This window comes from Hippopotamus amphibius, chromosome 4 (assembly GCF_030028045.1).
Source record: "Hippopotamus amphibius kiboko isolate mHipAmp2 chromosome 4, mHipAmp2.hap2, whole genome shotgun sequence".
Taxonomy (NCBI): domain Eukaryota; kingdom Metazoa; phylum Chordata; class Mammalia; order Artiodactyla; family Hippopotamidae; genus Hippopotamus; species Hippopotamus amphibius.
The window spans coordinates 184,945,134-184,973,024 of record NC_080189.1 but is presented as its reverse complement, the minus strand read 5'-3'; the positions used below and the strand labels follow the sequence as shown (position 1 = coordinate 184,973,024).

The following is a 27,891-nucleotide window of genomic DNA, read 5'->3' as shown; positions in this document are numbered from 1 at the left end:
CCTCGAGCCTGGCTCTCCTAGACAGCTGTGTTTCCTCATTCCTTCCGGCTGGGATGCCCGCCCTTTTGTTCCTGTTGGACCTGCTCTGAGATCAAGTGAGCGGACAGGAAAATGCCCCCAGTCACTGAGAGGGCTGCAGAAAATGCAGACCCCCAAGAATAAAGCCCACCCCTCCATGGTGGGCCTGATGGGAACACAGCGCCAGGACAGGTGCGGCCACGCCCCCAGCTCCACCTGCTCAGGGTCTCCGCGCCCTCTGCACACTCCCGTCTGAGTGTGGACAAACGGCCTTCCCCTTCTCTCTCCATCGTAGAGCCTAGGAAAACATTTCAAAAAAAAAAAGAGGCCTCGATAAGTGACTTTACAAGTGGGACATCAAAGGACTGCGGCTCCTGTCTCTATGCCTCACTTTCCTCATTTGTATAGTGTCAGGAGAAACAGTGATCTTTCCTATTTCCCAAAAAAATGCTGCCCAGATGGCAAGCTTACATGTTTGCTTTTTTTTTATTAAACCCAAAAGAAGCTTCTAGTATGGACAAGTCTGGTGAAAAGCAGCACGTCACCAAGGAGAAAGGGTACACGGTGTTTTGGGACTGGGGAGCAGGGAGACAGGAAACAGAGCAGCGGTGCGGCCTGCAGGAACTGTCGGAGCTCGGAGTCAGACGTATCAGGAATTCATCACCAGGTAACATGTCTGCCATGATTACAATGAGCAAGATGTAGAAAAAGGTGAACAGTGGGGTAGAAAGACATGATTCTTTATAAATAAAATGTTCATTTGTGTCAGTATTCACATTAGAAAAATATACATTCCTTGAAATAGACCTTCTCTGGATAAAATACGTACACATCTAGGACTGTGGTTCTGACTCCATTTCACTGAGAGGGCTCTGTCTCCAAAGCTTCCAGAGGAACCCCTTCCGGGGGGCCAAGCTGCAGGGCAGGCCCCTCTGCACCAGTCACTATGACGATGTCCCCCTCCCCAGACACTGGGTGGGACAAGATAAGCCCATCGGAAGTCTGGATGAATATCCGCTCCTGTCCCTGAGACAGCAGCGCAGGGCACCCGCTGGTCATCTCAAAAGCCACGGCTTCCCCAATGGCAACGAGGCCCTCCAGCTCCCTCTGGTCAGTGTGCATCTCGGTCCCGCAGGGCAACTGGTCTGAGTCCCCCACGTGGCCTGCAAGGCCCCCTTCAGGACACAGCGAACCGCCCCGGCTGGGCTGAGGCCCAGGCTCGGACACGGTGCCATAGGCACAGTCAGCTGGCACGATGTCCACGGACCACGCTTTCTCGGGTGGAGGGGCCGTGGCCTCTGGAAGCAGGACCTCGCCGGAGCTGGACTGCGAGCCTCTCAGGTGGGAGTCTCGCACATCGCAGGGGATTCCTGCCTCTGCATTTCCAGGCCCGCCAGGCAGCAGGGCTGTCGAGGTGCTGCAGGGAGCCCAGTTCCCCAGGCCATCCCCAATATCCTGTTGTGACGAGTGTTCCTGGGCCTTCTCCGCAGGGAACGCTGCCACCTGGTCCTGGGCTGGCGACCCGGGTTCTCCTAGCTGAGTAGACAGCCCCAGCCCACGGGCTTCCGGATATAAGAGAACAGGGCCTGCAGACCCACTCCTGGCGGCCAAGTCAGCAAACGCTCTCAGCTGCTGGCCCGCCTGTGCTATGCTTCTGTCGTGCTCAGCAGCCAGCATCACGGGACTTTCTTCAGGGGGGTGAGGGGGGCCCCCGTTTACTCCAGGGGCAAAACCTAAACGGTGCGGAGACCAGACAATCATTTGTGGACTGCTGTGGCCGGTCACTGTGCTCGCTGTCCAAAACAAGCTAGTCCAAAAGATGAAAACATAAGCCCTCCTTGTTACCTGGTAGCTTCCAAGAAATTAAAAGAGAAAACTCAGACTAGCTAGGTGAGGGGAGCTGTGTTCCAAGCAGGTGCCTAAGAGTTTTCATTGTTCTCAGTGAATAAATCTGCCCTCCCCTCCGGGAGAATTAAGTAGTAAGTTCTAAAATGGCAAATGCCTCTTTAAATTAGAGACCTTAGGATCAGGCAAGGTATCAGGCAGACCTGGTAAGACTTTAGAAAGGTACATGATCTTTCTCAGTGTGTCTGCCACATGTTCAAAGTGTCTCATTGATCGGTTCTGGCTAGAGCCGAAATAAAAGCTAGAACATGTCTTATTTTCGAATGTTAACTCTCAGCTGGCACCTAGAGCCAAGTCTCACGAAGGCCAAGCTGTGGAGTCAGTGTGTCCTTGGGACCTGTCCCTGCTCTCAGGTCGGCCCAGCTGCTCGGGACCCTCCCAGGTACAACCCACTCAGCTTCACAAGGCAGCTCTTCATTTCAATAAAGGACCCAAGAAAATCCCAAAGACCCCAAGACTCACGGGGAATAAACATGGAACCACAGAACCCTGGGGGTTGGGGTAAAACCCTTGAGAAACCAGAGGGTTCTCTGAGATGTGGCCACAGGGCCCCCCCACCCCCGCCCCAAGCAGCAGGCCTCCGAGCCCGGGGCGCACACCATGAAGAGCATTTTACCCGCACTGGCAGCTGGGGCACACGAGCCCGGCCTCTGCAGGCCTCCGCTGTTGGCAGAACACTCAGTGGTGTCCTGGGGCACAGTTTCTCTCCTGGTCCTTTTCACTGAAGCCAGCCTGTCCTCTGCAGTCTAGGAAGAGAAGACCCAACCAGCTAAGACTAGGAAGAAACAGGCCAACCTGCACCTTTTCTTCCTGGAGAACAGTGTTGTGAGTTGAAGAGATCCAACCCCAATAACTCGACCTGGAACAGACAGTAGCCTGGTGCCCCCTTAGGCCGTGCCCACCTCATTCTCCCTCTTCTGTAGGCCAGCTTCCTCCAGCTCCTCCCGGCCCTCCTCTCGACTGGTGCGTCTGGGGGGAATGCGGTCCATGTGTATTTCCTTTTTCCTCAGGAATTCTTCTGTGATTCCTAAGGACTCGGCAACCTGAGAAGAAAGGGGCCCATACAGACACTTCACTCAAAACACAAGGTTCAGAAGCACATCAGCACTTAAGAACAAAGGGCTGAGTCTGCGGAGTCCCTCTGCATAGCAAGGTGCCATCTAAGCAACGGGGACGTGAAGAGGGGCTGTCGTCACAAGCCTCACAGTGCTCGTCTGACACCATGGTAACTTTCTTGCCTATTATGCCTCTGGTGTTGAATTCTCACTGGTATCTTCAGAAAAATAATCCTGCCTATTCTGGGACCAGATCTCCTTTTCCAGTGGGTGGAAAGGATGTGGGTTTGAGAGCCAGAGCTGGACCCCAGCTCCTCTGCTCAGCAGCCACCTACCTGCTGAGTCTCCGTATCTTATGAGGGAGACTACAGCTGCCCTGAACGGACTTCGTAAAGCCTATATTAGACTCCATATGCAAAACCCATGTAAAGCACGAGATGTTAAGGCAATAATCGACAGCCACCATCAGTGGTACCTGGACAGCATGGAGAGACCAGCACAGAGCAGGCAGGGGACAGGGCAGGGAGGAAGGGCAGCAGGTCAGGGTTAACCCAGAGACAGGGGTGGGCAAGCTTAGTGCTCACCAATCTGACCGTGTCCCTGCAAACTCAGCTACTGTCTTCATTCCAAAGAAGCTGCGGCACAGCCCAAACTGCCCACAAAGAAGGGTTTCCGTGAGCGTGCGCAGTGTTCATGCACAGCCTGTCTGCTCTGTAACAGGATGGTACCCACACCTGCTTCATCAACAGTTCATAAACAGGTAGGTGACCACTGCCACCTGGGGCATCTACGTGAGGCTGAGCAAAAACTCCATCACATTTTTAAAAATATAATTTAAGAAAATAAAACACAGAAGTTTATTAGGTTATATTAAATACTGAATTTGTACAAAACTAACGATGCTAGCCCCAAAAAACCCATGTATTATATTACAGTGTAAATCAAGACTTCTTGCTACAGAAGTAACTACTCTGTATTGGGTTGGGCCAAAAGGTCATTCAGGTTTTCCTGTAAGTTTCTCAATGAACACTAACCTTTCTAATCAGACAGGCAGCTCCACTGTCCGTGTAATCAAACTTTAGGAGCAGCTAAAGTCCCCATGGCCTAAGTATTATTCATTGTTGTATGAGTAATTTTTTAAATAAACTCGACACCACTTTATTTACTTACTTGTCGTATTCACTGGTTTGTCGTATGTTTTTAGATTCTACATATAAGTGAGATGATAGGGCATTTGTCTTCCTCTGTCTGACATCTCACTTAGCATAATACCCTCCAACTCCAGCCCTGTTGTTAAACAGTCTAGCAAACCCAAAGTATTTAAAACCAGAGCACTGTGAGAGCAGGAAAAAAACGTTAATCCAGTGCTGCCCTCTGGCAGAGGGGTGGGAGGGTGCAGGGACTTTACGGGAGTCAGTGAGGTGCTCGGAGGGGTCGCGGACCCGCGTCTCCATGCTGGACACAGTGGGAGGCCCCTGGATGATCTGACCGTGGGCACATGCTCTGCCCAGCAAAGGCTTTTATCCGAAACAAGTAAAACCACATCAGTTCACGACATATTTCTGTCAAGGACCCAAAATAGCTAAAGGCAACTAAAATGGGAATCTTGTCAACCAACCACAAACAATAACTACTGAGGTCCAGTGGTTAAGATTCTGCACTCCCAATGCAGGGGGCCCAGGTTCAATTCCAAGTCAGGGAACTAAGGTCGCACATATCGCAAATAAGCCTGCACACCACAATTACTGAGCCCACCTGCCGCAACGAGAAGCCCACACACCGCAACTAGATGGCCTGTGCACTGCAACAATGACCCAGCGCAGCCAAAATAAATAAATAATAAATAAAAAAAATAACTACTGGTCCTTGTGTAATTCATCCCTTTTCAAAAACCTACATAATGAGGACTTCCCTTGTGGTACAGTGATTAAGACTCTGCCTGCCAAGGCAGGGGATACAGGTTTGATTCCTGGTCCAGGAAGATCTCATATGCTGAGGAGCAACTAAGCCCATGTGCCGCAACTACTGAAGCCCGAGTGCTCTAGGGTCCTCGTGCTGCAACTACTGAGCTCACATGCTGCAACTACTGAAGCCTGCGTGCCTAGAGCCTGTGCTCCACAACAAGAGAAGCTCCTGCAATGAGAAGCCCAAGCACCACTATGAAGAGCAGCCCCGGCTCACCGCAACTAGAGAAAGCCTGTGCGCAGCAATGAAAACCCAACACAGCCAAAAATAAATTAATTAAAAAAAAGAAACGTACATAATGAAGAAAGACACAGTCTATTAACTGATCATTGGTGAGTGGGAGGATTATGGTTATTTTCAATTTTCTTTTAGCTTATCTGCATTTCTGAGTTTTCTGAAAAAAGCATTATCACTTTTATATTAAGAAGAAAAAACCTTCATTTGGTGGAAAAAAGAGCTAAAAAAGAAGTTGACTGTGAAGATGTCAATACTGAAATAAACATCCTCGCTTTTTAATGGAGAGCCTTCCTTTGGCTCTAAGAGCAAAACTCTTCCCATGTGAGCTTGTTACCTTAGTGTCGTTTATTTCCAGGGGCTCCTGAGAACAGGGACCAGAACTACTGAGGTAATCTTGACACATTTTCTTAACCATGTTATGCAACTCTTCAAATTCCTTGTACACAGCCGGGAAGAAAGGTTTGGACAGATGACCTTTTTCAACCTTAGTGAAGATAAAGACGACGACAAAAAAAAAAGTTTACGCCCGAGGCAGTGATGTGGGAAACCCAGAGGGAAATCTAAAGGAGGGAAGGACACAGGTTCCTGGGCCCTCACAGGCCCTCCGTGCAGGCGCTGCCTTCCCGCACAGCGAGCGCCTGCACGGGCCTGCGCTGTGCTCGATGGGGCACCAGGATGGGCCTGGGAGAAGCGGCCGAGGAAACAAAGCACCCAAAGCACCCCAGGTGAAGGCTTCCAGAGGATGGTGGCCAGCGGAGCGGGACAGGAAAGCAGAAGGGCCCGGAGCATGGAGACGGGAAGGGCCAAGCCTCTGCTCCTCGGGGCGCCTCCCAGAAGTGTGGGTGCACGTGGCGAGGCCGCATCTCCGAGTGGGCTCCTCAGGGGCTGAGCTGCAGTGGAGGAGGCTGGCAGGGAGGGTGCCAGGAGGAAGGTGACTTTCGCTCCTCCTACACAAAGTGAAAACAGTCACGGAGCCCACGAGCGGCCTGCCTCACAGCCCTGGGCCGGCCATCCGGGCAGGACCGGCAGGCTCACTTCAGCTCTCTCCTGGGGGAGGGAAATGATTCCCAAGGGCCTGGCTCCTTCTAAGTAAACATGAAGGACGCCTTTCTAAATAACTTCAAATCATCCCTTCAATCGCTCAGAAACAGTAAGAAGACTCACCTTCATCAGGAGAAATTCATACACGGTCACGACCTGAGCCAGCGCTGGCAGAGCCAACTCCACTAGATCCTCCCGGTCACACTGGTGGAGAAACTACCAGAAGAAAGTGTTTGACCTCTTTGAAAGCATGGAAAGAATTTCCCAGCAGCCGAGTTGGTATAACAAAGAAGACAGAAGACAGAAAGTTCCCTAAAATCTCAGTGATTAAGCACCTCTAACTGTAAACGTTCTGCCTTATTTTATCTCACTCGCTCACCCACTAACAAAGCCCCATGATCAGCCTGGATTCAGAGCTTGACTCCCGCGCTGAGTAGGGGACACAGGCCCTGGATAAGGGCACGGTGGTGGGGAAATGCGTTTCCTACTCTCCAGGGCTCGCCAACTAATGCCCAAGACAAAAATGCAAGCAAATCCCACGGCAGCCCACAGTCAGGAGATCACCACCAAAGTCCACGCGCAGGCAGGAGAAGATGAGGAGACTAGGACCCGGGTGTGGGGAGGGGGGTGATGCAAGGAGGGCACCATCCTCAGTCCTCAGGATAGGGGGAGGGATGAGTGAAGGGGAAAGAGGAGTCATGGGCGCCTCTGTGCTCCCAGTCCAGCAGCCGGGCAGACCCCTGACACGGAGTGGGTGGGGCAGGAAGCCAGTTTGTGGGATCTGCCCGGATGTGGAAGGCGGAGGCGGGCTACAGGATGCCCAGGCGGGGCTGCCTGAAGTCAGCTCTGAAGCTCGGGAGAGGCCTGAACAGAAGCACAGGCATGGGAGCCAGCAGGCGGAAAACGGTCTGAGAAACCAGGAGGATGGATGAGATCGCCCCTGGAGACAAGAACGTGAGGGGAAACCAAGAAGTCCTAGAAACAGAAAGTCTCAGGGAGGTCATGAGCTTGGGGCTTAGCAAGGGCCATCAACTGGGAGCTGCAAAGGACTGGCAGGAGTTCAGAGGAAGCAGCAGAGGAAACAGTGAAAAAGCAAAAGGAAAACCTTTTCGTTTGCAAGATAAAACATTTCATTCTGACTCTCAAAAGCCCTTAGAGCAAAATGACCAGCTGGCTTCCAACACCCAGGAGGCGTGAGAACGTGCGCACGTGGGGGATGGCCTCTCCCGGCCTGGCCCATGTCTGCACGTGCATCACGGCAGCAGAGGGCACCTCCTCGGTTCCCCGCTTCACGCCCTCGCCCGCGGGACAGTGCTGCCACTGCCTGCTCTGGCGGCCACCTTCCCCCTTGCACAGGGTCCCCCCCACAGCCAGCACAGGGCCTGATACTGGACAGACACCCAGTTCCTGTGTAAACGGATGGCCATTTCTGGGGAGAGTCCCATCTGTAAGATCAAGAGTGGCGCTGTTTGGAGCAGTCCTCGACTCTACGTGACAGGTGAAGCACTGCAAGTCAAGGTGACGTCTTAGGGTCGCCACAATGGTCTCAGATCCAAATTCTGGGCCTACCACCAACCTGCAGGGTGACCTGATACAAGTTAACAGCCTCTCTGAGGTTCAGGTGCCTCATCTAAGTCGAGCTGCTGATAATCAAGGAATCAGGGAGGAGGAGGTATGGCAGCCCGAGGCCCAGGTGCCAGCAGCAAGTGCTCTTTTCCAAAGCCGGTGGCTACTTGAATGCTAATGAGCGAATGAAGTCAGAGACCACCTGACCTCCTACTTCTGAAAATCACTCATCCAGGATTCACTAACAAGCCCACTGGGAGAAAAGTGAACTCACCAGGGTTTAAATTTCCCACTAGATCATGTCACCTCATAAACTTCCTAGGAAAGCCACTTCCTCTCTGAAAACCACTTCTCCCCTCATGTGTAGGAGTTTGGAGGTCTGGGCCCCTGACAGCCACTCCTTCTGGGGCCAATTGTCTAACTTACCTTGTGCTCTCTCTTGCTATTTTTCACTTCTTTTCTTTAAGATACTCATTTGGCCATTAGCAGGCAAATAAGTACATCCTAGCCAAAGACAATTTGGGTAAGTCTGCTTTTCTAAGCCAGACCAACTAAATTCAACAAACCTGCTTTCAAGGGGGTGGAATGGAGATTCTAGAGTTCAAAACCTGAAACATGCTTTTATACCTTGAAACTTTTCACATAAAAAAATAGAAAACCATTTCTGCTGTTTTCTAAACTGCTTCCATGAAAACACAGGTTATAATTATTCTAAAACTTATAAAGGCAAGCAGCTCTGTACTTAAGGCCCTCTGGTCATTTCAAACAGGTACACCTAGGAATTATTTCAGGTAATGCCATCTCTGAATTTATTACACACATCATCCAATTCACATCTGGTGAAATGTTTAGTCAATCTGGGTATTTTAAATTCAGAAACCTAATAGTGAATTGCCACATACCATGCCAAAGACACAGGTTTCAAGAACAGAGTTCTAAGAGCGACGCACCTCCAGGAGCCTGGCTCTGCTCGCCGCTGGGCCCTGCGCTCGCGCTGCCCCAACGCCCGCCCGCGGGCGAATTGCTCCGTTCCGCTCCAGGACCGCCGTGCTGGGCTCTGCAGGGGCCGCAGAGTAGCTGCTTCTTCTAGGTCTGGGGTGTCTCTCTGATCCCAAAAGGGCTGAAAAACTTCCATTTTTTGGTTCAGACATCAGCGCCTCTTCAACTTCTACAGACTGACCATTCTAGACAGGGTTGCACACCCAAACAAAAATAAAATAATCATGCTTTATACACCATAATGAAAACCTTAGAGCAGAAAAATGTCAAGTCAAAAGCAAGGAACTTGCTAAATTCTCCTTTGCATAATCAAGCCACACTGACTACACTCAATGCATCTTAACACAAAGTGTCCCTTTAAGACATCAGATGAATATTAAATTAGCCTGCAAGTCAGGGCTGACAAACCATAACCATGGAGTGTTGCCCAAAATGAAACAAAAAACTTTTCTGATGTCCCTGTCATCTTATAAAATTGACCTGAATTTTGTTAATTCATAATTTACCCATGACTTTTAATGTTTTTATTATTTTCTATTGGGTATATTTCAAACACCATAAAATTCATCCTTTGGAAATACACAATCTTGTGGATTTTAGGATATTCACAAGGTTGTGTAACCATCGCCACTATCTAATCCCAGAACAGTTTCATCATCCCCCAATGAAAACCTACAGGTCATCCCTCATTCCTCCCTCCCAGCAGACCCAGCAGCCGCTAATCGACTGTATCTCCATTGGATTGGCACCGCTTTGTGACAAGAATCTGGAACTGACACCATTTAGCTATTTTCTCATTCTGTGCCAATTCCCTCCTGCTCTGAAAATAGGAATAATACACTTACATCTCCCAGGACTGTTGGAAGGTTAAATAAATACAAGGAAAGCGAGCACAAAGTATGTCCTCTTAAAGAATCTTGCCTCCAAATCTTCATTACAATGGAGCCTCAGGAGGAAGGCAAGGTCTGCCTGTAGCTTTAAGTACCCCACGGCCCTCCATGGCGGACTCAGGAAAGGAGAGGAACAGATCTGTGTCTCTGGTTGGAGGGAGCCAGCTCTGGGACCCCACGGCTCAAAGCCATCTGGAGCAAGGCTAGGTGCCTACATTCCGGAAGTCAGATATCCAGAAGCTGCTTTTGCTGTGGTGTAAGATTCCACTATTGAAGGAAACAGAGAGTGCCAGCAGCCTGGCGGTCCAGTCTGTCTGAGGCAGTCCTGGGTGTACCTGCTGCCCCTTGGAATGATTAATAGCACCTCTTTCACTCTCAAAATGTCTGGGTTTGGGTGACAAACTACATGGTCATCCTGGTCCTACTACACCTTAAGGAAAGTAAGAGGGCTCTCAAAAGTCGGGCTTTTGCCAGCTGTGAGCAGCGTAGAACCTCCCAACAGAGGCAACCGGGCCTAGAGTGCAGGCTTTGAGGTCAGAAGCCCTGGGTCTAATCCCCACCCTGGACAGAGTCCTAGACGTGCCTGGACAGGGAAGCCCATCATCCTCTCTGAACCCCACGTGCCTCGTCTCAAGTAGGAACTCTCGCACCTGCCTTTAGGGCTCTCCCAGGATTGAGAAAATGTGTGTGATGCTCCCGCCCAAAGCAGGCATGCGATGAATGGTATCATTGTTATTACTGAGTCCAAGGCTGCAAGGCGAGATCATATTTTTTAATCCTAACACAGGGCTATCCCGTGGTTCCACCACTAGGCCTCACTCAGTACAGATCTCCCGGGCCCACAGCGTCTGCTCAGGCCCCGGGGAGTGGATGTGAAAGCGGAAGCAGCCGCTGGCCTCGGCCCTCCTGCAGGAACCCCGCCTGGTGCCGGGAATGAGGTCACCACGGGCAGGCACACACTCACTTCCAACAGCTTCCAAGTCACTGAAGTCACACACTCCCATCAAGGAGTCACAGTGGTTCCAATGCTGGTCCTCTATTTAACGTCTGAAAACTACAATTTAATATAAATATAATTACCTAGCCGGAAGCACGGACTCCAATAACAGCCAACACACGTCAAAGGAAAAGGAAGAAGGAAGCTTAGGCAGAGTGGGATGCAGGCGACCACAGAGGCCTGCCATTTGTTCACGTGGCCCACCTGCTGTTCTTACAGTAACTGACCAGTAGGTGTACATGGCTCACAAATGCTCACCACGTGTTGGGTAAGTTAAAATTTCAGTACATAAATGTTGACGTGGTGATGCAAACTCATGGTGATTCTGCTTTGTTTGTGAGTTTCGGAAGGGACAAAGCAGGGAGAGAACAAGAAGAGCAGACGTGTTACTGCGGACGCCCCAGGAAGCAGCCCTGTAGACCAGCACCCCCCCTCGGACCTTTCCCAAGATCACGGTCATGTCAGCGTCAGCCAAGAGTGCTCGCGGTTAGTTTTACTGACCAGATCTAAAGGATTGGTGCCTGTGTTCCCATCAAATGCACTCAGTAAACCGTGCGGCACCAGACGGAAGACACACTTCTCCTCGATGATGTGGCAGCAGTGCAGTCGACGTAAAGTTAACTTAAGGATGATGGGCAGGAATAAGGACACTATCACCAGACAGCAACGTTACCTGCAGGGCACCCCGTGCTGACCGGGCCCCTTCCTCACTCAGAAGAGCTGGCGAGGACAGCTCCGGGGACGCCAGGCTGGCAGTCGTGCCCTCCGTGGGGCCTGGGATCACACTCCCGTCCGCTTTCTCAGACAGCACCGTCTCCGGCTCCAGGTGGCCGTGGCCCGGGTTCAATTTAAAGTGCCGGGCCAGCCCCCCCTTCCCTATGTATGACTTCTCACATGTCTGACACTTAAACATTTTGGGCCTCAGGGAACAGCTCGGTAAGTGGAAGAGCGCCTGCTTTCCCCAGCGGTCTTCATCCTCTTCCACGCTCAGTTCCGAGTAATCATCAGAGTCTGACGGGTGACCGTCGGCCAAGTCCTCTGTTTTTATGAATTTGTAATCTTTAGCTTTATGCTTGGGAGGTCGAGATATCCGTCCTGAACGTGTTTTCACTTTTAAAGATTTTTTTAGTTTCTCAGTGTGTTTTGTATGAGAGTTGGAAATAAAGAAATGTGCTGAACTGGATGAAACAGATGCTACTGCTGGCGGGTCAGAGGCTAACGGAGGGGCTGACATGGTGCCCTGTCCACTCGGAGCCTCGGGGGCCAAGACTCTCTTCGCAGGGACTGGTCGGAGGGCGGGCAGTGGCCTCTGGACGAACACCTGAACGGGAGGCTGAGGTGAGTGGCTCAGGAGACGTGGCTGTGGCCCGGCGCTCAGGAGGGGCTGTGCCCTGAGCAGCTGTGAGCTGGCGACGCCGAGCCCCAGCACGCTGCAGTGCCTCCCGGGCAGCTGACCCGGTCTGGCCGTCTTGGGCTGGATGGCGGCCAGTGCGGGCATCGGCTTTTCCTGACCTTTCGTTTCTCCAGATGTTACCTTGACACAAATGGCTTCCAGTTGCTTAAACACAGAAACAGAAAAGAAGCACTATGCTTATCAACATTGCTGCAATTTTGCTCTCATCTTAAATCCACTGTTGACATCTCTTTGGTAACTTACACATCTTACATATAAAAGTCTGTATAATGTATCTGTACTGTCTACAGTGGTGTTTCTCAACGTTTCTGCCCAGTCCACAGTAATCTATTTTACATCACATCCCTTGTGCTTGTAGAAGCATCTGCATAGATAACCAAAATAAAAGGTTCATGCAACTACTTACCACTTCTATATAAATGCCTTCTGATAGTACCTACTCTGCATCACTTTAAAAAAAAAAAAACTAGTTGTGTCCTACTAAGTTGATCTCATGAATGAATATCCTTCTTTATAGTTTTACCATATATGTATTTACCTGGAGTTCTTAGTACTCTAGGACTCAGTACTCAACTCAATACGTGGTCTCTTTTTTTTTTAAAGTTTTCAGTGAAATTCTGGAAACCAAAAAAGCCATAAAGAACTATGTAACTCAGGTCCCTACCACCTACCTCATAACGTGCAACATTACACATGGGGAAAGCCCTCTGCTATGCCCGCAATCCGAACACCTTTTTCTTTGCCCTGTCCTGAATGTGCTGTTTATTGTTTTCATGCATTCTTTATGTCACACTTGTAGATATCCATAAAAATATGTAGCTCAGTTTTGATGTGTCTTTAAACTGGTATCTCGTTGGGGCTTTTCCGTCCCCATCTTGCTTGTGAAATTCATCCATACTGAGGTGTGTAGCTCTCAGGTGTTCATTTGCTCTGCAGCATGAGAACAACATTCTGCTGTGGGAGGACAGGTGGTCTCCATCCCTGTGCTCTCTGGTCTGCTCTGCCCTGTGACGGATGTGTGTGTATACACGTGTGAGTGTCTCCAAGGCACACACCTAGGAGTGGGGCTGCATTTCTTCACCAATTTTTTTTTTGGCATCTAACAAAGTTTTAAATGCATGTGCTTTTTTGACCCAGCAATCCCGCTTCTTGAGTCCCAGAAGAAACACCAGCACAGGCACAAAGACGTATGTCTAGGAGGTTCAAAGCAGCACTTTCTGTAACAGCAAAGCACCCACCAAAGGGGAGGCCGCTGCCAAGAACTTTCCACAAATAGTGGCTGAGCAGTGACCGTGCGCCTGACACAACGTTGTAGGTGCTGGGGAGACAGCTGTCACGCGCTTGGGGGAGGGGCAGCAAAACAAGGTTCCTGCCCTCACCAAGCAGAAACAGTGAGCATCTTTCTCCAGAGAGGACAGACAAGACAAACCTCACCACCCAGAGCCAGCTTTCTCAACCACGGCACACTGCCATTTCGGACCAGTCAGTCTGCCGTGGCCGCTGTGCTGTGCAGTGGTGAGCACCATCACCGCCTCTACCCACCAGATGCCAGTGGCACTCCCCAGGCGGTGACAATCAAAAACGTCCCCAAACATTGCCAAATGCTGCCTGTGGGGCAACAGTGCCCCCAGCTGAGAACCAACGATTTGAGGCCACCAACAGGCCCTCTTTAGACTCAACCCTCTCAAGTAGAGAGTCAATAAAAATGTCACACAGGACAGAATGGAAACCCTCACTGAAATCAAGTTGGAGTATATCTGTCTGCACGCATGTTACACGCTTACTACCAACAGCAGAGACAATTCAACATACTGGTTTTTGAGGAAGCTACAGAGCTGGTCCTAGGCCACTGTGAATCCAATGACAACTAGAGTTACTTTGCATATATTTTAAGAATCACGTTTGTTTCATTTTACTACCAAGCACCTAGAGTGTTTCTCCCATCTCCTGCGGTATTATCAGGTAATGCCATTAAACACACACACATACACACACACACACCCCCTCCCCCAAATCCTATTGTTTTAGAACTACCACAGCAGCAAAGCTGGTCTAATTTTTTAATCTGCTATCCAGACTAGTTTATAAAGTGGGTGTTATACTTGATACTTTATTTCAGTCAACAAATTTGTACTAAGTATCTCTGGGTGCCAACACACAAACCTAAGTCAAGTCCTAGCCTTGCCCTAGAGCAGGGGTGGTTCCCCGCTGCACCTGTCACCTGCAGACCTGCTGACTCAGGATCTCCTGCCTCAAAATCTGTCTTCAAAGGCTCCACTCATGATTCTGAAGGCAGACTAGGTTTCCTAGGGAACACCGACAGGAAAACAACGGGTACAGTAAGAGAGGCAGGGAGCAGCCCAGGGCTGGTATGCTTCCCAGTAGAGGTGATCGTGGGGGACCTTGAAGGCTGAGTAAAATTTTTGCCAGAGGGAACAGGTATTCTAGGTGTAAAGAAAAAATGCGTGTGAAGGCATGGATGCATGAGAAAGGGCACATTGTCATATGTCCTCATGTGGGAGGAAACTGGAAATGTCTCTGAGGGGCAGGAACAGGGAGGGTGGGAGGGATAGGAGCTGACCTGTGGGAGTGTGTCTATTTGGACTGTGCCTTCTAATCCACACCACCCCCCACAGAGAACCACAGGGCCTGGCTTCTCCAAACGACACCCTGCCCCACCCCCACCACTGCCTGGCCTCCTCAGACACACCCTTGCACGTCCAGTTCAGATGCCACCTCTTCCGATCCCCTCAGCCGGAAATGAGCTCTCCCTTTCAATGCATTTAGTTCTTTATCACATCTCTAGCTTTTGACCTTGATCAGAAGTTATCTGAGCCATGTTTTACCTCCTTGGTAACATCATAACCTCCTCAGGGGGCAAGGTACACATCTGATGTGCCTTTGTGGCCTCCTTGGCACAGCTGGAGGGCAAAGAGTATTAGCTGAATAGACTACAAAACTCCATCATCCTGAATGCATTTAGAATTTATATCATCCCAACTAGATTAGCTACAGAACACAGTCATGCCAGCTAACTCTAAGTGTGCTTTCACTTTCTGGAATATGTCATTTTTGGACTCCTTCTTAAGTTACCAAACCCCAAAAGCTGTAGCCACATTCAACAAGCCTTGGAATGTAGCCACACCTGGGGGACCCTGAGCAAACTCAACCTCCCTGAACTCGTTCCTCATCTGTAAAATGATAAAAACACTTCTGTGTGACTGCTGAGAACCAAGCAGTCCAGCGCAGTGCCGGGCACTGAGCAGAGGCCGGCAGATGCCGCCACCGACACCCTTCTAACTCCAGAGACTTGCTGTGTAGGGCTTATGTGGGAGGCATTTGTTTCTCCAGGAGAGTATAAGCTAGAAAGCTCACCCAATGAGTCAAACCTCCTACATATAAGGAAACCAAAGCCCAAAGAGGTTGAGTTACCCAAGGTCACACCTCTAAGAAGTATGGCGTTTGGACAGAATCATACCTGTCTTCCCAAACTTTAGTGAGACACCTTTTCCCGTCTTGGTGACTAACTGGGTACGACTCTAAACTGTCAAATGACTCTAAACTATCAAAATCACTCAGGCAAAAACAAAAACATATGTGAAACCCAGGGAAGGCTGCTGATTCTATTCTCTACCTATTTCTTCTAGTGGAAGAGGAATAATCTCTGGCAATTTTGGAGTGAGAAGCATTATGTCATTTACAAGCCTAGTGCCAAAAGGGAATGTGATTTTCCAGGTAATGTGAAGGACCTCAGGCTTCAGGTGTTACACTGGACCCTTTGGGCTCGGAAAACCATGTTCTAGATCCAACTTCCCCAGCAGCCAAGAGCTGTGTGACCCGGCACTTGCGCCACTGAGAAACGATGTCGGCTAGTATACAGAGTGCTTCGACGTGTTTCATTCATTAAGCGACTGCCAGGCGCGTGCGGGGCCATTTGTAACTGGGGTTACAAACCCAGGCACCAGCACTGGGGGCGGCAAGTCCTGCATCAAGTTCCTATAACGTACTTAATTCCCGCGTCTCGGCCATGCCGCCTGCTGCACCTTCCACCTGAAAAATTCTCTACGTTGGTTCCTTTTAATCCATTCAGGTCTCCGCTCCGGTGTCGGGCCCGGGGACCCCTCACTCTAAAACACCCCCAGATCGGGCCCAGATCGTGCCTTGTGTTCTTCACCGACTCGTGTTCAGCGCCGCACCCCCCGCGCCTCGGGCGGCGCCTGCAGCACCGTGAGCGCCAGAGGAAGGCGGAATGAACTGACGAAGGCCCGCGAGAGGAGCCGGGCGGCACGGAGGAGCCCTGAGCAGGGGGGTCCCAGGCAGGGGCCGACACGGGCAAAGGCTCCGAGAGCCTGGCGGATGGAGCAGCTGGGGCGGCGGCAGGTGCGGGTGGCCTGCCGTCCCCATGCAGCTGAGAGGGGCGACGCCCCGAATTTGAACGCGGGGGGACCCCGGCCTCTCGGGCTGGGCAGCTCTAAGGCGTAAGCGGCGAAGCGCCGACGCGGGCTCCGGCCTGCCCGCCGCGAGGCCCCGGCCCCCTCCGGGCCTCAGTTTCCCCGCGTCCCTCCCGGCGCCTCACCTGCGGCGGCAGCAGGCGCGGCGGGCGCGCGGGCTCGGCGCCGGGGCAGCGCTGCTGGGCGGCCTGCTGGGCCGCGTCCCGCAGCCGCCGCGCCGCGTCCTGCAGCACGAAGGGTGGCGGCGGCGGCTCCGCGGGCGGCTGCGCCTTCGTCACCTGCTCCAGGACCCGCCGCAGCTGCTCGGGGCCCAACGGGGCCACGCGCGCGGCTCTACCGCTCTGGCCGGGGGGAGCCCGGCCGCCGCCGCCGCCATCCTCACTGCCATCCTCAGCCTCCGGCTCCGCGTCCGCCATGACGGCCGACACGGGGACCAGAACCCCGGGCGCCGAGCGCCGGCGCCTCAAATGCGCGTCACCTGGGAAAAGGGGGCAACTACGAGTGCCCTGCAGGCCAAGACACCTCGGCAGGCGACCGCACCTGACTGAGCAGCTCGGTGGGCGGGGCCTGAGATGGCCCCGCCCCGCCTCCGCTTCCCCAAGGACCGGACCCGGCCGTATTCACTTGTTGCCTGTCCTGGACGTATTTATCTTTCACACATCACCTCCTCCAGGAGCTGTCCAGGATCTCTCAGGCAAAGGTCTTCGAGGTTGCAGAGCCCCTGGCCTAACGTCACAGTGTCCAAATGTCCTCACGTGAAGATCCTGCCTGGACATGTAGATTCCTGGGCCCCATCTCCAGACCTTCCAATTCAATACACCCGAGAGGGGGTTCAAAGTGTGCATTTTTAACAAGCGTGCTCCTCAACCCCGAAATTGTTTCCATGTCGGCCCGCTCCTCCCTACCCACTCACCCAGACTGGGCGCACCGTTGAGGGTGTAGTTTTCCTCCTTCATGCTCAGCGGTGCAAGCTCCGGGACTGAATGACGGATGGATGTGTGTGAAGGAGTTAACAAATGAGCGAGTGAACTGCCCTACCCCTCTTCACACCTCAGTCCGCCTCTGTCGCCCCCCTCTTCTTTGTCACACCCTTTCCCAGTCTCCCCTCCTCTTTACTCTCCTGGCTTCGTGTTTTCTAGCCGCTAGTGCGTAAACCTGTCTTAAGGGAGCAGTAGGGTCATTGGTCAACAAACACGAATTAAGTGCTTGTTGGGTGAGTCAGCATTCCTGCCCTCTGTATACCTCTAGTCTGGAAGGAGGAGGAGGAAACTAGCATTTCCGGTATGATATGGTGACTGCCGGGATGCTCATGGTGAGGGAAGCTGGGGGCCAGGCTGATGTCTGAGAAGTTTCCAGTAAACTTTCTGATCATTTTTCTCTCCACAGGACCACCATCGTCATCATCATAGTCAATACTCTTGCATTCACTATGCTCCCTGCAGTGTCCATCCAGCCTCACTAAGGACTGGCCAGAGGGGAGATCAGATTTGTGGAATTTGTTTCAATTTCCTCTTATTATTATTTTTAATATCTATGTATTTGGCTCCACCAGGTCTTAGTTGAGGCTCTCCGGATCTTTGTTGCAGCATGCAGGATATCTTTAATTGCAGCATGAGGGAGCTTTAGTTGCAGCGTGCGGTATATAATTCCCCCACCAGGGATGGAACCCTGGCCCCCTGCATTGGGAGCATGGAGTCTTAGCCACTGGACCACCAAGGAGGTCCTTGTTTCAATTTCTTAATCCTTTCTTTTCTTTTTTCTTTTTTTCTTTTCTTCTTTTCTTTTCCTTTCTCTCTCTCTCCCTCCCTCCCCTTCTTCGTTATTTTTTTTTTTAATTTTGACAGAAAGATCTTCTCATCCTTCCATCCTCAGATGTCAGAAAGCTCCTCTCTGACCCCTAAGCCAAGAACCTCCCCCTCATTTAGACTACAGTATCCCATTTATCTTTTTGAGCCTGTCAGGAAGGAAAAATTTTCCTCTATACTCTTATGTTTAGTCTCTGGGGGAGTGTGCATTAAACTGACAAAAGACACATTAACAAGAAAAAAATAACTTCTAATAATTATTTTTATTAATGTACCTACAGGAATTCACAGAAAAATGTGACTCAAAGAGGCAGTTAGAATGTGGGGCTTATATAGTATTATCTTAACAGGGGAGGGGATGAGGGGAGAGGGCACTTACAGGAAAACAAACAACTTAGGAAAGATAAATAGACTCCTACCTAGAGTAGATGGGATATAAGGTAATTTTATGACAATGCTTGTTTAGGTGTGATGCCAACTTCTCCTCTCCAGTGATTAGTCAATCTGGCCTGATTGTTCCCAGTGAAGGGGATTTATGACAACTGAATTCTTCTGAGTTCTTTTGGAAGGCTCTGCTTTAGGCAAATGAGACTTTTCAGGAATTCAAATGCCTTCTGCTCAAAATAATTGTTATGCCACAGAGGTGTATTCTGGACCTTGTCTAGGAAAGTATGGGCTCTGAGGGCAGCAACCTCAGCTGGCTCCTCCTCTGCAAGTTCCCTGCATCTAACAAAGGTGCCTGTAACACACATCCAAGGTGTGAAATGCAACCCGTGTACAGATATCTATTCTAGGTGTCAGCAGCCCCAAGGTCTCCTTCTAACTGTTCATAATAACAACGGTCCCATTGCTGGCATTTAGTGGGCACTTTTAGTACACACTGAGCACTTGCCAATGGCTTTAAACCTGTGGTCTGTGGACTTGAGCTGTTACTGATTTAAGCCAGAGCTTAAGACTTATTTGAGAAAAGAATGAATGATCACCCCATGGGCCTGTAACAAGCTGAGAACAGTGCCCTCAGGGTCCAGTGGTGAGGACTCTGAACTCTCACTACCAAGGGCTGGGATTCAGTCCCTGGCCAGGGAACTAAACTCCCTCAAGCCACAGAGCTTGGCCAAAAAAAAAAGAATGAATGACCTAGTTGATGTTCTCACTGGAGACTTTTCAAACATGGTTGTGAAACGGAGCAGGACCATATGGTCCTTCCCGCCATGTCCTCCACCTGCCTTTCGTCTGTGGAAAAACTTTACCCAAAGAATAAGTTTCATCAGAGAAGTAAGAAAATACAGAAGCAAAGGAAAATAGTCAAATGGGACAAAGCAATAACAGTTTAGTCAGTAAGCAAAGGACCTTCAGTTCCTCCTCAAGGGCTATAGATAATCATCTGAGCCGTATCCTGTGAGCTGTCTTGCAAACACTGAAACCCCCACCAGGTGGAAGAAGTCAACTACATGACAACCAGACTGTAGCCTGGACATAAGCTGCCACAATTCTGAGAATTGGCCTCAAAGAAATGGGAACAGACCGACCCTGGAACTGAAGATTAACTGTACCTAAGATGATGCTGATCAGACCACCACACGACCAATGTCAAGATGACTGTCAGAGCTGACTGTGCTGTTTCTGCTGGAGCCCCCTCCCTGTCTGTAAAAGCTCTTGTCCACTGATTGGAGTCTGGCCTCCCTCCCCCCTCCCCTGCCCCCTTCCTCCCCCTGCCCCCTTCCCCCCTTTCCGAAATAAAACAAACTTTCCTTTCCACCAATCTTGCCTCTTCATTGGCTTTTGAGCAGCGAGCAGCCAGACCCCACTTTCAGTTACAGTTGGACCCTGATATAATATGGCATTCACTCTAAAAAGCTAGACTTTGTTAAACTAAAAATGCCCCTGACTTGTACAATTGTTACCGTGTAGAGCTAAATCGGACTCCATGTTAGATCTGTTTCTTTGTCTTTAACTTTTGCTTTTCATTGCTTTACTCATACACAATGGCCTGCCTCAGGGAACCCTACTCACCTGTGAAATTTTTTTTTTTTTTCAAAGGAGTTGGTTTAATTCCAGGTGGTACAGAATTCAGGATAGAACAAAGACATAAGAAGACGTTTTGGCAGGATTCTGGGCTGGTTTTATGTGGATCTCATAGGTAAGGTAGAAATAGCTGAGAAGAACTAAAGACAAGAGGAGCCACTGTATGGTTTTTTTTGGTTTTTTTGTCTTTACAAAAGTTTATTCTTAAATGTACAATAGGTTTCAACACAACACTTCATTCTAGCTATAGGTGGCAACAGATGTTATGGCAGGGAATCCAGATGTTTAAACAGGAATAGAGTTAAGGATCATCATTGCCTCAGGCATAGGGAACAGCTTACTTTTTGCCAGATTTCTTAATTCCACCTGTGGCCAGAGGGCCTTTCCCCGCGGCCTTCGCTTTTAGCTCCTCGAGTATTTTTTGCTCCTCCTTCTGTTTCTGCTTGAACGCCTTATCTTCCTCATCCATCTCCTTGGCTTGCTTCTTGGGCTGCTTCAGGGGCTTCTTCTTGCCACCTTCGCGGCCCGACATGGCGGCTGCCGCCCCTTCCCCAAACCCGGCCACCGGAAGCCTCACCTGTGAAATTAACACAACCCTTCCCTGAGGCTAGTCATTCCAGGAGATGTTTTGCAGGACTTATAACCCCTTTTACTTTACTTCCCAGCCCCTCCCTCTCTGATTCTGTTAAACAAACTGGCATCCAGAGCCCAATAAGATGGTGTTTTGAAGACACCAGTCTGCCATCTTCACGTGTCGCTGGCTTTCTGATTCCGATTCTGGCCTTCCTATTACTTGCTTTAACGCCTCCTCTTCGATTCATTGGCCTGTCGTGTGGTGAGCAGAACGAGCTTGGACTCGGTAACACAATGAGTGAGAAATTCATCCAGCTGCCCTCTGGCTACACACCGCAGAGCCAAGAGGAAGAAATGTGAAGCCTAAGATCTCTTTGAAAAGCAAAAAAGTAGCAAGAGGTTTCCACATGCTTCTGTTGCCCAAAAACTGGGTTGGCCTCTTGGTGGGTGTGGAGCCAAAAGACAACCAAACCAAAAATCCAGAGAAGGAAGGATGTATTACATGCAGAAAGTCAGGAGAACACCAGGGATCTTTCCCAAAGCGGTACAATGCAAACAGCAAAATTGGGGCAGGGCCTTGGGTGTACATGCATATTCATGAAGGGGGCTAGAGCAGAGGAGAATTCAGCCTAGAAATGGGGCAGAGCTGATTGAAATCATGAGGGTCAGAAAACGTTGACATCATCAACCCTTACGTTCCAGTAGATCTGGTGGAGAAAGTTTAAATTCTGTGATACAGCTCCAGAAAGTGCTCCAGGCTATTCTTTACCATTGAAAAGAACTGAGAGTCTTTACAACTGATTGATTGTCTTTGGTATTGTCACTTCTCTAGCTCGACAACGGTTTGGTTTGTTCGTTTGTTCCCTTAAATCATTATTACTGAGACCTGTTCCAGGGCAAGCACTGTGGCCAGGCTTAGATCCCAAAATGACTTAGGCCTGAAAGGGCTTCTCTCCCGTCAAGAAAGCCATGCCTGGGTCTCTTTCTCCCAACCGCTGCACTATCTGCTTACACTTCCACAACCAGAAGTATAAGTTTCACTAAAAACATGGCAGGGCGGGCTGGTCATTGTCTCCCCGCGGGCTGGGATGTGTGTCTCTCACTTACTGCTTCCTGCCTGGACCAAGATGCCGCGCATGCAGTAGGCGCCCCTTAAACGTGTGGAAAGGTGCTCGGTTTGGCAGCACACATACGGAAGGATACAGGGATTAGCCTGGCCCCTGTGCAAGGATGAAACGCAAATTCTTGAAGCGTTCCATGTTCAAAGACCAAAAAACAAAACAATATCAACAACAAAAAAACATGTGCGGAAGAAATGAATTCCAAGCCTGCGTTTTCAACTCTAAGAACTCCAGAAAGTTGAGGTTTTTCCCGAGGGCCCTCAGAAGCTGTGCATTAGGGAGCAACGGGCGGCGGCATCTGAGAGCATCCTAAGAGAGACCCTCAGGGGGCTGCAGGGACTTGGGGTAACCGGTCAGAGCCCGCGCCCGCGCGGCAGCCTGCCCCAACTTTCCGGCCGAGTCCAGAATAATTCCACGACTCCCTCCTGTCTGCTCGCGGCTCACAGCCCTCAAGAGGCATATTTTTCAGAGTTGTAAAACAAACCTAAAGGTGGGTGGGAGAAGGGAAAAAAAAAGGTACTCTCCTCATGTGGCCCGTACGGGGATCGAACCCGCGACCTTGGCGTTATTAGCACCACGCTCTAACCAACTGAGCTAACCGGCCACGCGCTGCTGTGCTGCCGCCGGCATACCTACGAGATGTGTACGCCTGCGCCGGGCTGCGCGCCCTCCAAGCGCCTCTGGGCGGAGCCCGCAGCAGAGCAGCGACTCCCAGCTGGCTGCGGCGGCCGTTGTTGTCGTCCTCGTGGTCATCCCCATTGGCCAGATGAGACAACTGAGACCCTGGGGCCTTTAAGGAGAAGGGAGATGACTTCTTACAGCGAATCGGAGGCTTTCACAGGGGAAAATACAAGCTGTTCTGAAAACTTACCTCGGGAGTAGGCTTTTCCAATTTTGCAACTCAGTGCTATTTTTATTCATCTTTGAGAATCCTTGCAACGTGGAAACTTCGTGTTATCAAGAGTATTTGAAATGGCTAAATACAGTCTGGAAAATGCAGAAAGCCAGATAAAGGACAAAAGAACTCAAATTCCCCACCGCCCAGAAACAAACGGCTGCTGGGGTCTTGGCATGCCTCCTGCCAATCTTTTTTCACTGTAAAGTGTATTAAAAAAAAAAAAAATTAAAAACAAAAAGAATGATTCAATGCAACCTTCTTAAAAAGAATATAATTTTTATGTTCCTTTTTGTACTTAATATTCTATTATAAGAGTATTCCTCAGTAATTGAAAATGTCGTTTTAAATGGTTCTTCAGTGTTTCTTTAAGGCATAGATTTTCCTCCCACCTGCTTTTGAAATGTCTGGAAATTGTCGTCATTTTGCCCTCTCACTAACTAGCACACAAATAAATCATGAAATAGCTGCAGAATAGGCAATGTGACAGCCACTGCAAAGGGATAGGGTCTGTATGCAAAAAAAAGGAGAAAAAATGCTGGGAAGACAAAACTTAAAGATGTGCATTCCCCCACCTGTGTGTCCCAGGGGTCTCTTGGTCCCTGAGAGGCCCTAGCCACCTGTGCTGCTGTGGCAGGTGCTGCAAGAGTACAGAAAGGGAGCACCAGCTTTTCACGCTGTCCACGCCTCTGGGCTGATTACTCTCAAAAACTGCTCCCCCGGCAGATGTCTCATCAAGGTTCCCTGCTGCAAGCAGCAGAAGCCAAGTCTAATTAATCTTAACAGAACAGATTTAATTGAAAAGATGTGACCGTAGCTCATCCCATCACCAGGAAGGCTGGAGAACCAAATGTGGACAAATAGCCACTCAGTCAAAACACACTCATTCAGCCTGGCAATGCCCTAACCCCAGGGGAACCAGCTGCGAGCAAAACAGACCTAATCCTGTCCTCACGGGGCTCAGTTTGGCACAGACAGGTGTTAGAGTGAGTGAAGGCTTAGGTGCTGTGCTAAGTGTACATAAACTGTGTGGGCGGTGGAGGGTTGGGCAAGTTCCTGGAGACTGGGACACCTGACTATGTTCTGAAGGACAAAGACAGATAAGTGTAGGCCTAAGGGGTAGAGTGAGCTGCCCGCGATGGCAGGCATCCTGTCCATTCTGCTTACAGCTGAATGCTCAGAGCCTAGCACTCTGTCTGAACAATATGTATTTAATAAGTAGGAGTCAGATTGCTACCGAACCAAACTTGCGTCCCCTCGCGGGTTCACTGTAAAGCGCATCTCCTGACCCCAGGCTGTGGTGAAGGAAAGTGCAGCATTTACTGCAGGGTATCAAGCAAGGAGTCCATGAGAGGTAGTACTCAAAATACCCCAACTCCCCCAAAGTGGTTCAGCAAAGCATTTTAAAAGGCCAGGTGAGGTAGGTGCGTCGCAGGGTATGTGATCAGCTCATGCACAATTCTCTGATTGGTTGATGGTGAGTTCACAGGATGGCAGCACAGGGCTTAACGTTATCAATCCTTAGGCACCAGTAGGTCAGGGGGTTCGTGCTCATGGTCATCAAGTAGTTAATTTCTTCCTTTTGGTGGTGGTATTTAGCACCTGTATAACAACTCAGGAAACAAACGTGCATCAGATACTGTTATCTGGGTACTTCCGAGAGGAGCTAGAGCAGAAGCTATGGGGGAGGGGTCTGTCCCGGGAAGGCCCCATAGGGTCCTGCTCAGTTACAAGATGGATGAACAAGCTAATTCCAAAATTATCTTACACTTTAAAGCAAATTCAGATAAAGTTATTTCTCTCTGTTCACGCTGCCCCCTTCTGGCCCAGCCCTGATGGGGCTGCCACATTTAGCAAATAATTTAGCATAAGTATAGACCATGCAATATTTGGGATATACTTATACTAAACCAGTATTAGTTGTTGATCTGAAATTCACCTTCAACTAGGCATCGGGTACTGTACCTGGCAATCCCACAGCTAGAGTAACAGCTGTTTGAAAGACCCCACTTAACCTGCTCCTTTCCCCCACTCCTTCTGTCATAGCCCCACCACCCTCCTTCCTGGTGTTCCATCCACATTTCCTGAGTAATTGGGGCACTCCTGGCCAAGTCTATTCCAAGGCCAGGACCCAAGAATGGGGAGACGCAGTGACTGAATACTGACGACAGGGGGCCCCCTAGACCTATGTAGTCAGCTGTGCACCTCTGCACCTGGGCTTCTTGGAGTCTGGTGCTGGTGGAGGGCTGGGCCTTTGCATAACGCTATTCTCCAAAAGCCTCTGAATGCATCCAGCATATTCTCACTCCATCTTACAGCGCTTCCAAGACAAGCAAGTCCTAATTTGAGTTAGGGAAATGCAAACATACATGATCAGAATTAAACGGTATAGAGTATCATTACTCAGGTTTTAAATATCTGGGGGGGGGGGTGCACTTTGGTGCATGCAGCTACGTTGGATTTTAAACAGTCATTTGCTTTACATTCAACTTATAAAACTTGTCATTCTGTTTATAAATTGGAAACTTTGGTATGAAAATAAAGGCACACCGTATTTGTTTTCTAGAGCTGCCATAATAAAACACCACAGACTGGGTTACTTACACAACAGAAGTATTGTCTCACAGTTTTGGAGGCCAGAAGTCCAACATGAAGGTGTCCTCAGGGTTGGTTCCCTCAGAAGATGCTGAGGAAGAATCTGGTCCATGCCCCTTCCCCAGCTTCTGGTGGTTTGCAATCTTCAGCGTCCCTCACCTTATAGAGGCATCACTCTGATCTCTGCCTCCATCCTCACATTCATGGGTCCCAAGTTCCTAGAACAGTGCCAGGCACGTAGCATATGTTCAATAAGTACTTGTTGAATGAATGTTAAGTTCATTGTGCTGAGCATTCCACGGGACTTTTCAATTTGGAAACATGTCCTTTTGTCCTGGCAACGTTTCTTTCTTTTTCTTCCTTCCTTCCTTTCTTTCTCTCTTTCTCCCTTTCTTTCTTTTAAATAATGTGTTGCTTTTTAAAAAAAATACTCATTTACTTGGTTGCGCTGGGTCTTTAATTGCAGCATGTGGACTCTTTAGTTGGGGCATGCAAACTCTTAGTTGCAGTATGCACACGGGGTCTAATTCCCTGACCAAGGGTCGAACCTGGGCCCTCTGCATTGAGAGCGTGGAGTCTTAACCACTGCACCACCAGGGAAGTCCCCTGGTAATGTTTCTGATACTTAGATCTCCTGAGGGAGCTCTGAGCATCTCCACTTCATATTCTCTCTTTTCTTCTTCTGGAACACCATTCTTCAGAGGTCAGATCTTCTGGGTTAATTCTCTAATTTTCTTCTCTCTTTTTTCTGTCTCCTGGACAATTTCCTTGAACTTTCTTCCAACCTTCTTTTTACGTTTGTTATTTTGACTTGGGGCCCTGGTGCACACAGACAAGGAGAGAGCAAAACACTTTCAGTACTGAAGCTCAGTTCTTTTCTTCTGTTTTTGTTTTTTTTGCACACGGGCTTAGTTGCTCCGTGGCATGTGGGATCTTCCTGGAGCAGGGATCGAACCTGTGTCCCCTGCATTGGCAGGCGGATTCTTAACCACTGCGCCACCTAGGAAGCCCTGAAGCTCAGTTCTTGCCAGTCGATTCTGGAAAAAAAGGAAAGAAAGGCGGGGGGAAGAGAAATTAAATGCTTCTTTGTACAATATGTACTATGTCAAAGCTATTAGACAATACAAAAGAAAAACAGATAAACAGAAGGGTTTTTCAGATGTCGCTTCTAATTTGCTACAACAAATCAGTCGGTTCCAGGGACTTAAAAAAATGTACATTGGAAACCTTTTTATAAAGGTCTCTTTTAGACATAAGAGACAGCTGTAGAAGCACAGGGAGATGGAAGCCGCAGACTCGAGTCAGAGCCCAGGGTGGCCACGGGCAAGTGGGTGATCTTGGCTAAAGCCCTTCCCCTCTCTGTGTCCCCACAACAGGCCACATGGCTTCTATGACCTGTCAGTCTGCCTGTTTAATTCCTCCATATCAAGGATTAAAGTTTGTCCTAGATGCTCAGTAATCACTGAAAATCAGCTTGCCCCTGGTCACAGAGGAATGGCAGAGCAGGTGACAGCTGCGGATGTTTCCTGATTAGTCAGCAACATTTACTGAACATTTGCTCTGCGCCAGGCCTGTGTGAGACCTGATGCCAAACTCGGCCTCCATATGCTGACACCGAATTAAATCTCAGAGGCAGAGTTTTGGGTAAAGTAGAAAAGAATAGCTTTATTGCTTGCCAGGCAAAGGGGGCCATGGCTGGCTAACGCCCTCAGAACTGTGTGTCCCAATCTGGAGGGGGTAATGAGGAGTTTTCTAGTAATGGTTCAAAGAGGAGGGTGTGATCAACTCGCGGACATTCTTCTGATGGGTCGGTGGCGCGCTAAGTAAGCAGGAGCCAGCATCATCAACCTTCTGGTTCCAGCTGGTCTGGGGTCTGCATGCTTGTGGGCAGCACACAGGTAACTTCTTCCACCTGGTGCGGTTTCAGAACCTGCAAGACAACTCAAAGATATTGTTATGTATATCCCTTGAGAGGGAACCAGGACCTGCCCCAAGTCTGCACTATTGTTATTTTTTAATTTTTTAAAAATTCTGTATTTATTTTTATTGGCTACATTGGGTCTTTGCTGCTGCTGGACGGGCTCTTCGTTGCAGTGCATGGGCTTCACATTGGGGTGGCTTCTCTTATTGTGGAGCACAGGTTCTAGGCACACGGGCTTCAGTAGTTGTGGCACATGGGCTCAGTAGTTGTGGTGCACAGGCTTAGTTGCTCCGTGGCATGTGGGATCTTCACGGATCAGGGCTCAAACCCATATCCCCTGCATTGGCAGGCGGATTCTTAACCACTGAGCTACCAGGGGAGTTCCACCCTCTATTATTTTCTAAAATGAATCTAATTT

The 27,891-nt window shown here is 49.7% G+C and overlaps 2 protein-coding genes, 1 non-coding gene and 1 pseudogene across 7 annotated transcripts; 1 reads left to right on the top strand and 3 right to left on the bottom strand.

Annotated features, from left to right (window-relative positions):
* Positions 1-177: 177 nt before the first annotated feature.
* ZNF839 (zinc finger protein 839) lies at positions 178-16,966 on the bottom strand. 5 transcript variants are annotated; one of them, XM_057731207.1, is made up of 9 exons: positions 16,664-16,966; positions 11,347-12,231; positions 8,738-8,971; positions 6,345-6,437; positions 5,515-5,664; positions 2,826-2,966; positions 2,540-2,669; positions 848-1,751; positions 178-316 (listed from the first exon to the last, which is right to left on the bottom strand). In XM_057731207.1, the coding sequence occupies exons 1-8, from the start codon at positions 16,952-16,954 to the stop codon at positions 877-879; spliced, it is 2,799 nt and encodes a 932-aa protein (XP_057587190.1). In that variant the 5' UTR covers positions 16,955-16,966; the 3' UTR covers positions 178-316; positions 848-876. The 5 variants fall into 5 exon arrangements, with proteins under 5 accessions (XP_057587190.1, XP_057587191.1, XP_057587189.1 ...); XM_057731206.1 differs by lacking the exon at positions 178-316 and having other exon boundaries at positions 502-1,751; XM_057731209.1 differs by lacking the exons at positions 178-316; positions 848-1,751 and adding an exon at positions 1,761-1,870.
* A 3,590-nt stretch (positions 16,967-20,556) lies between these two features.
* On the bottom strand, positions 20,557-20,909 carry LOC130852554 (translation machinery-associated protein 7-like). The gene has a single exon (XM_057733660.1). It carries the CDS (start codon positions 20,898-20,900, stop codon positions 20,706-20,708), a length of 195 nt encoding a protein of 64 aa, XP_057589643.1. The 5' UTR covers positions 20,901-20,909; the 3' UTR covers positions 20,557-20,705.
* A 1,200-nt stretch (positions 20,910-22,109) lies between these two features.
* On the top strand, positions 22,110-22,206 carry LOC130852739 (U6 spliceosomal RNA; annotated as a pseudogene).
* Positions 22,207-22,592: 386 nt separating this feature from the next.
* Positions 22,593-22,666, bottom strand: TRNAI-AAU (transfer RNA isoleucine (anticodon AAU)). Its single transcript has one exon. It is a non-coding gene; the product is annotated as a tRNA-Ile (tRNA).
* Positions 22,667-27,891: the final 5,225 nt, after the last annotated feature.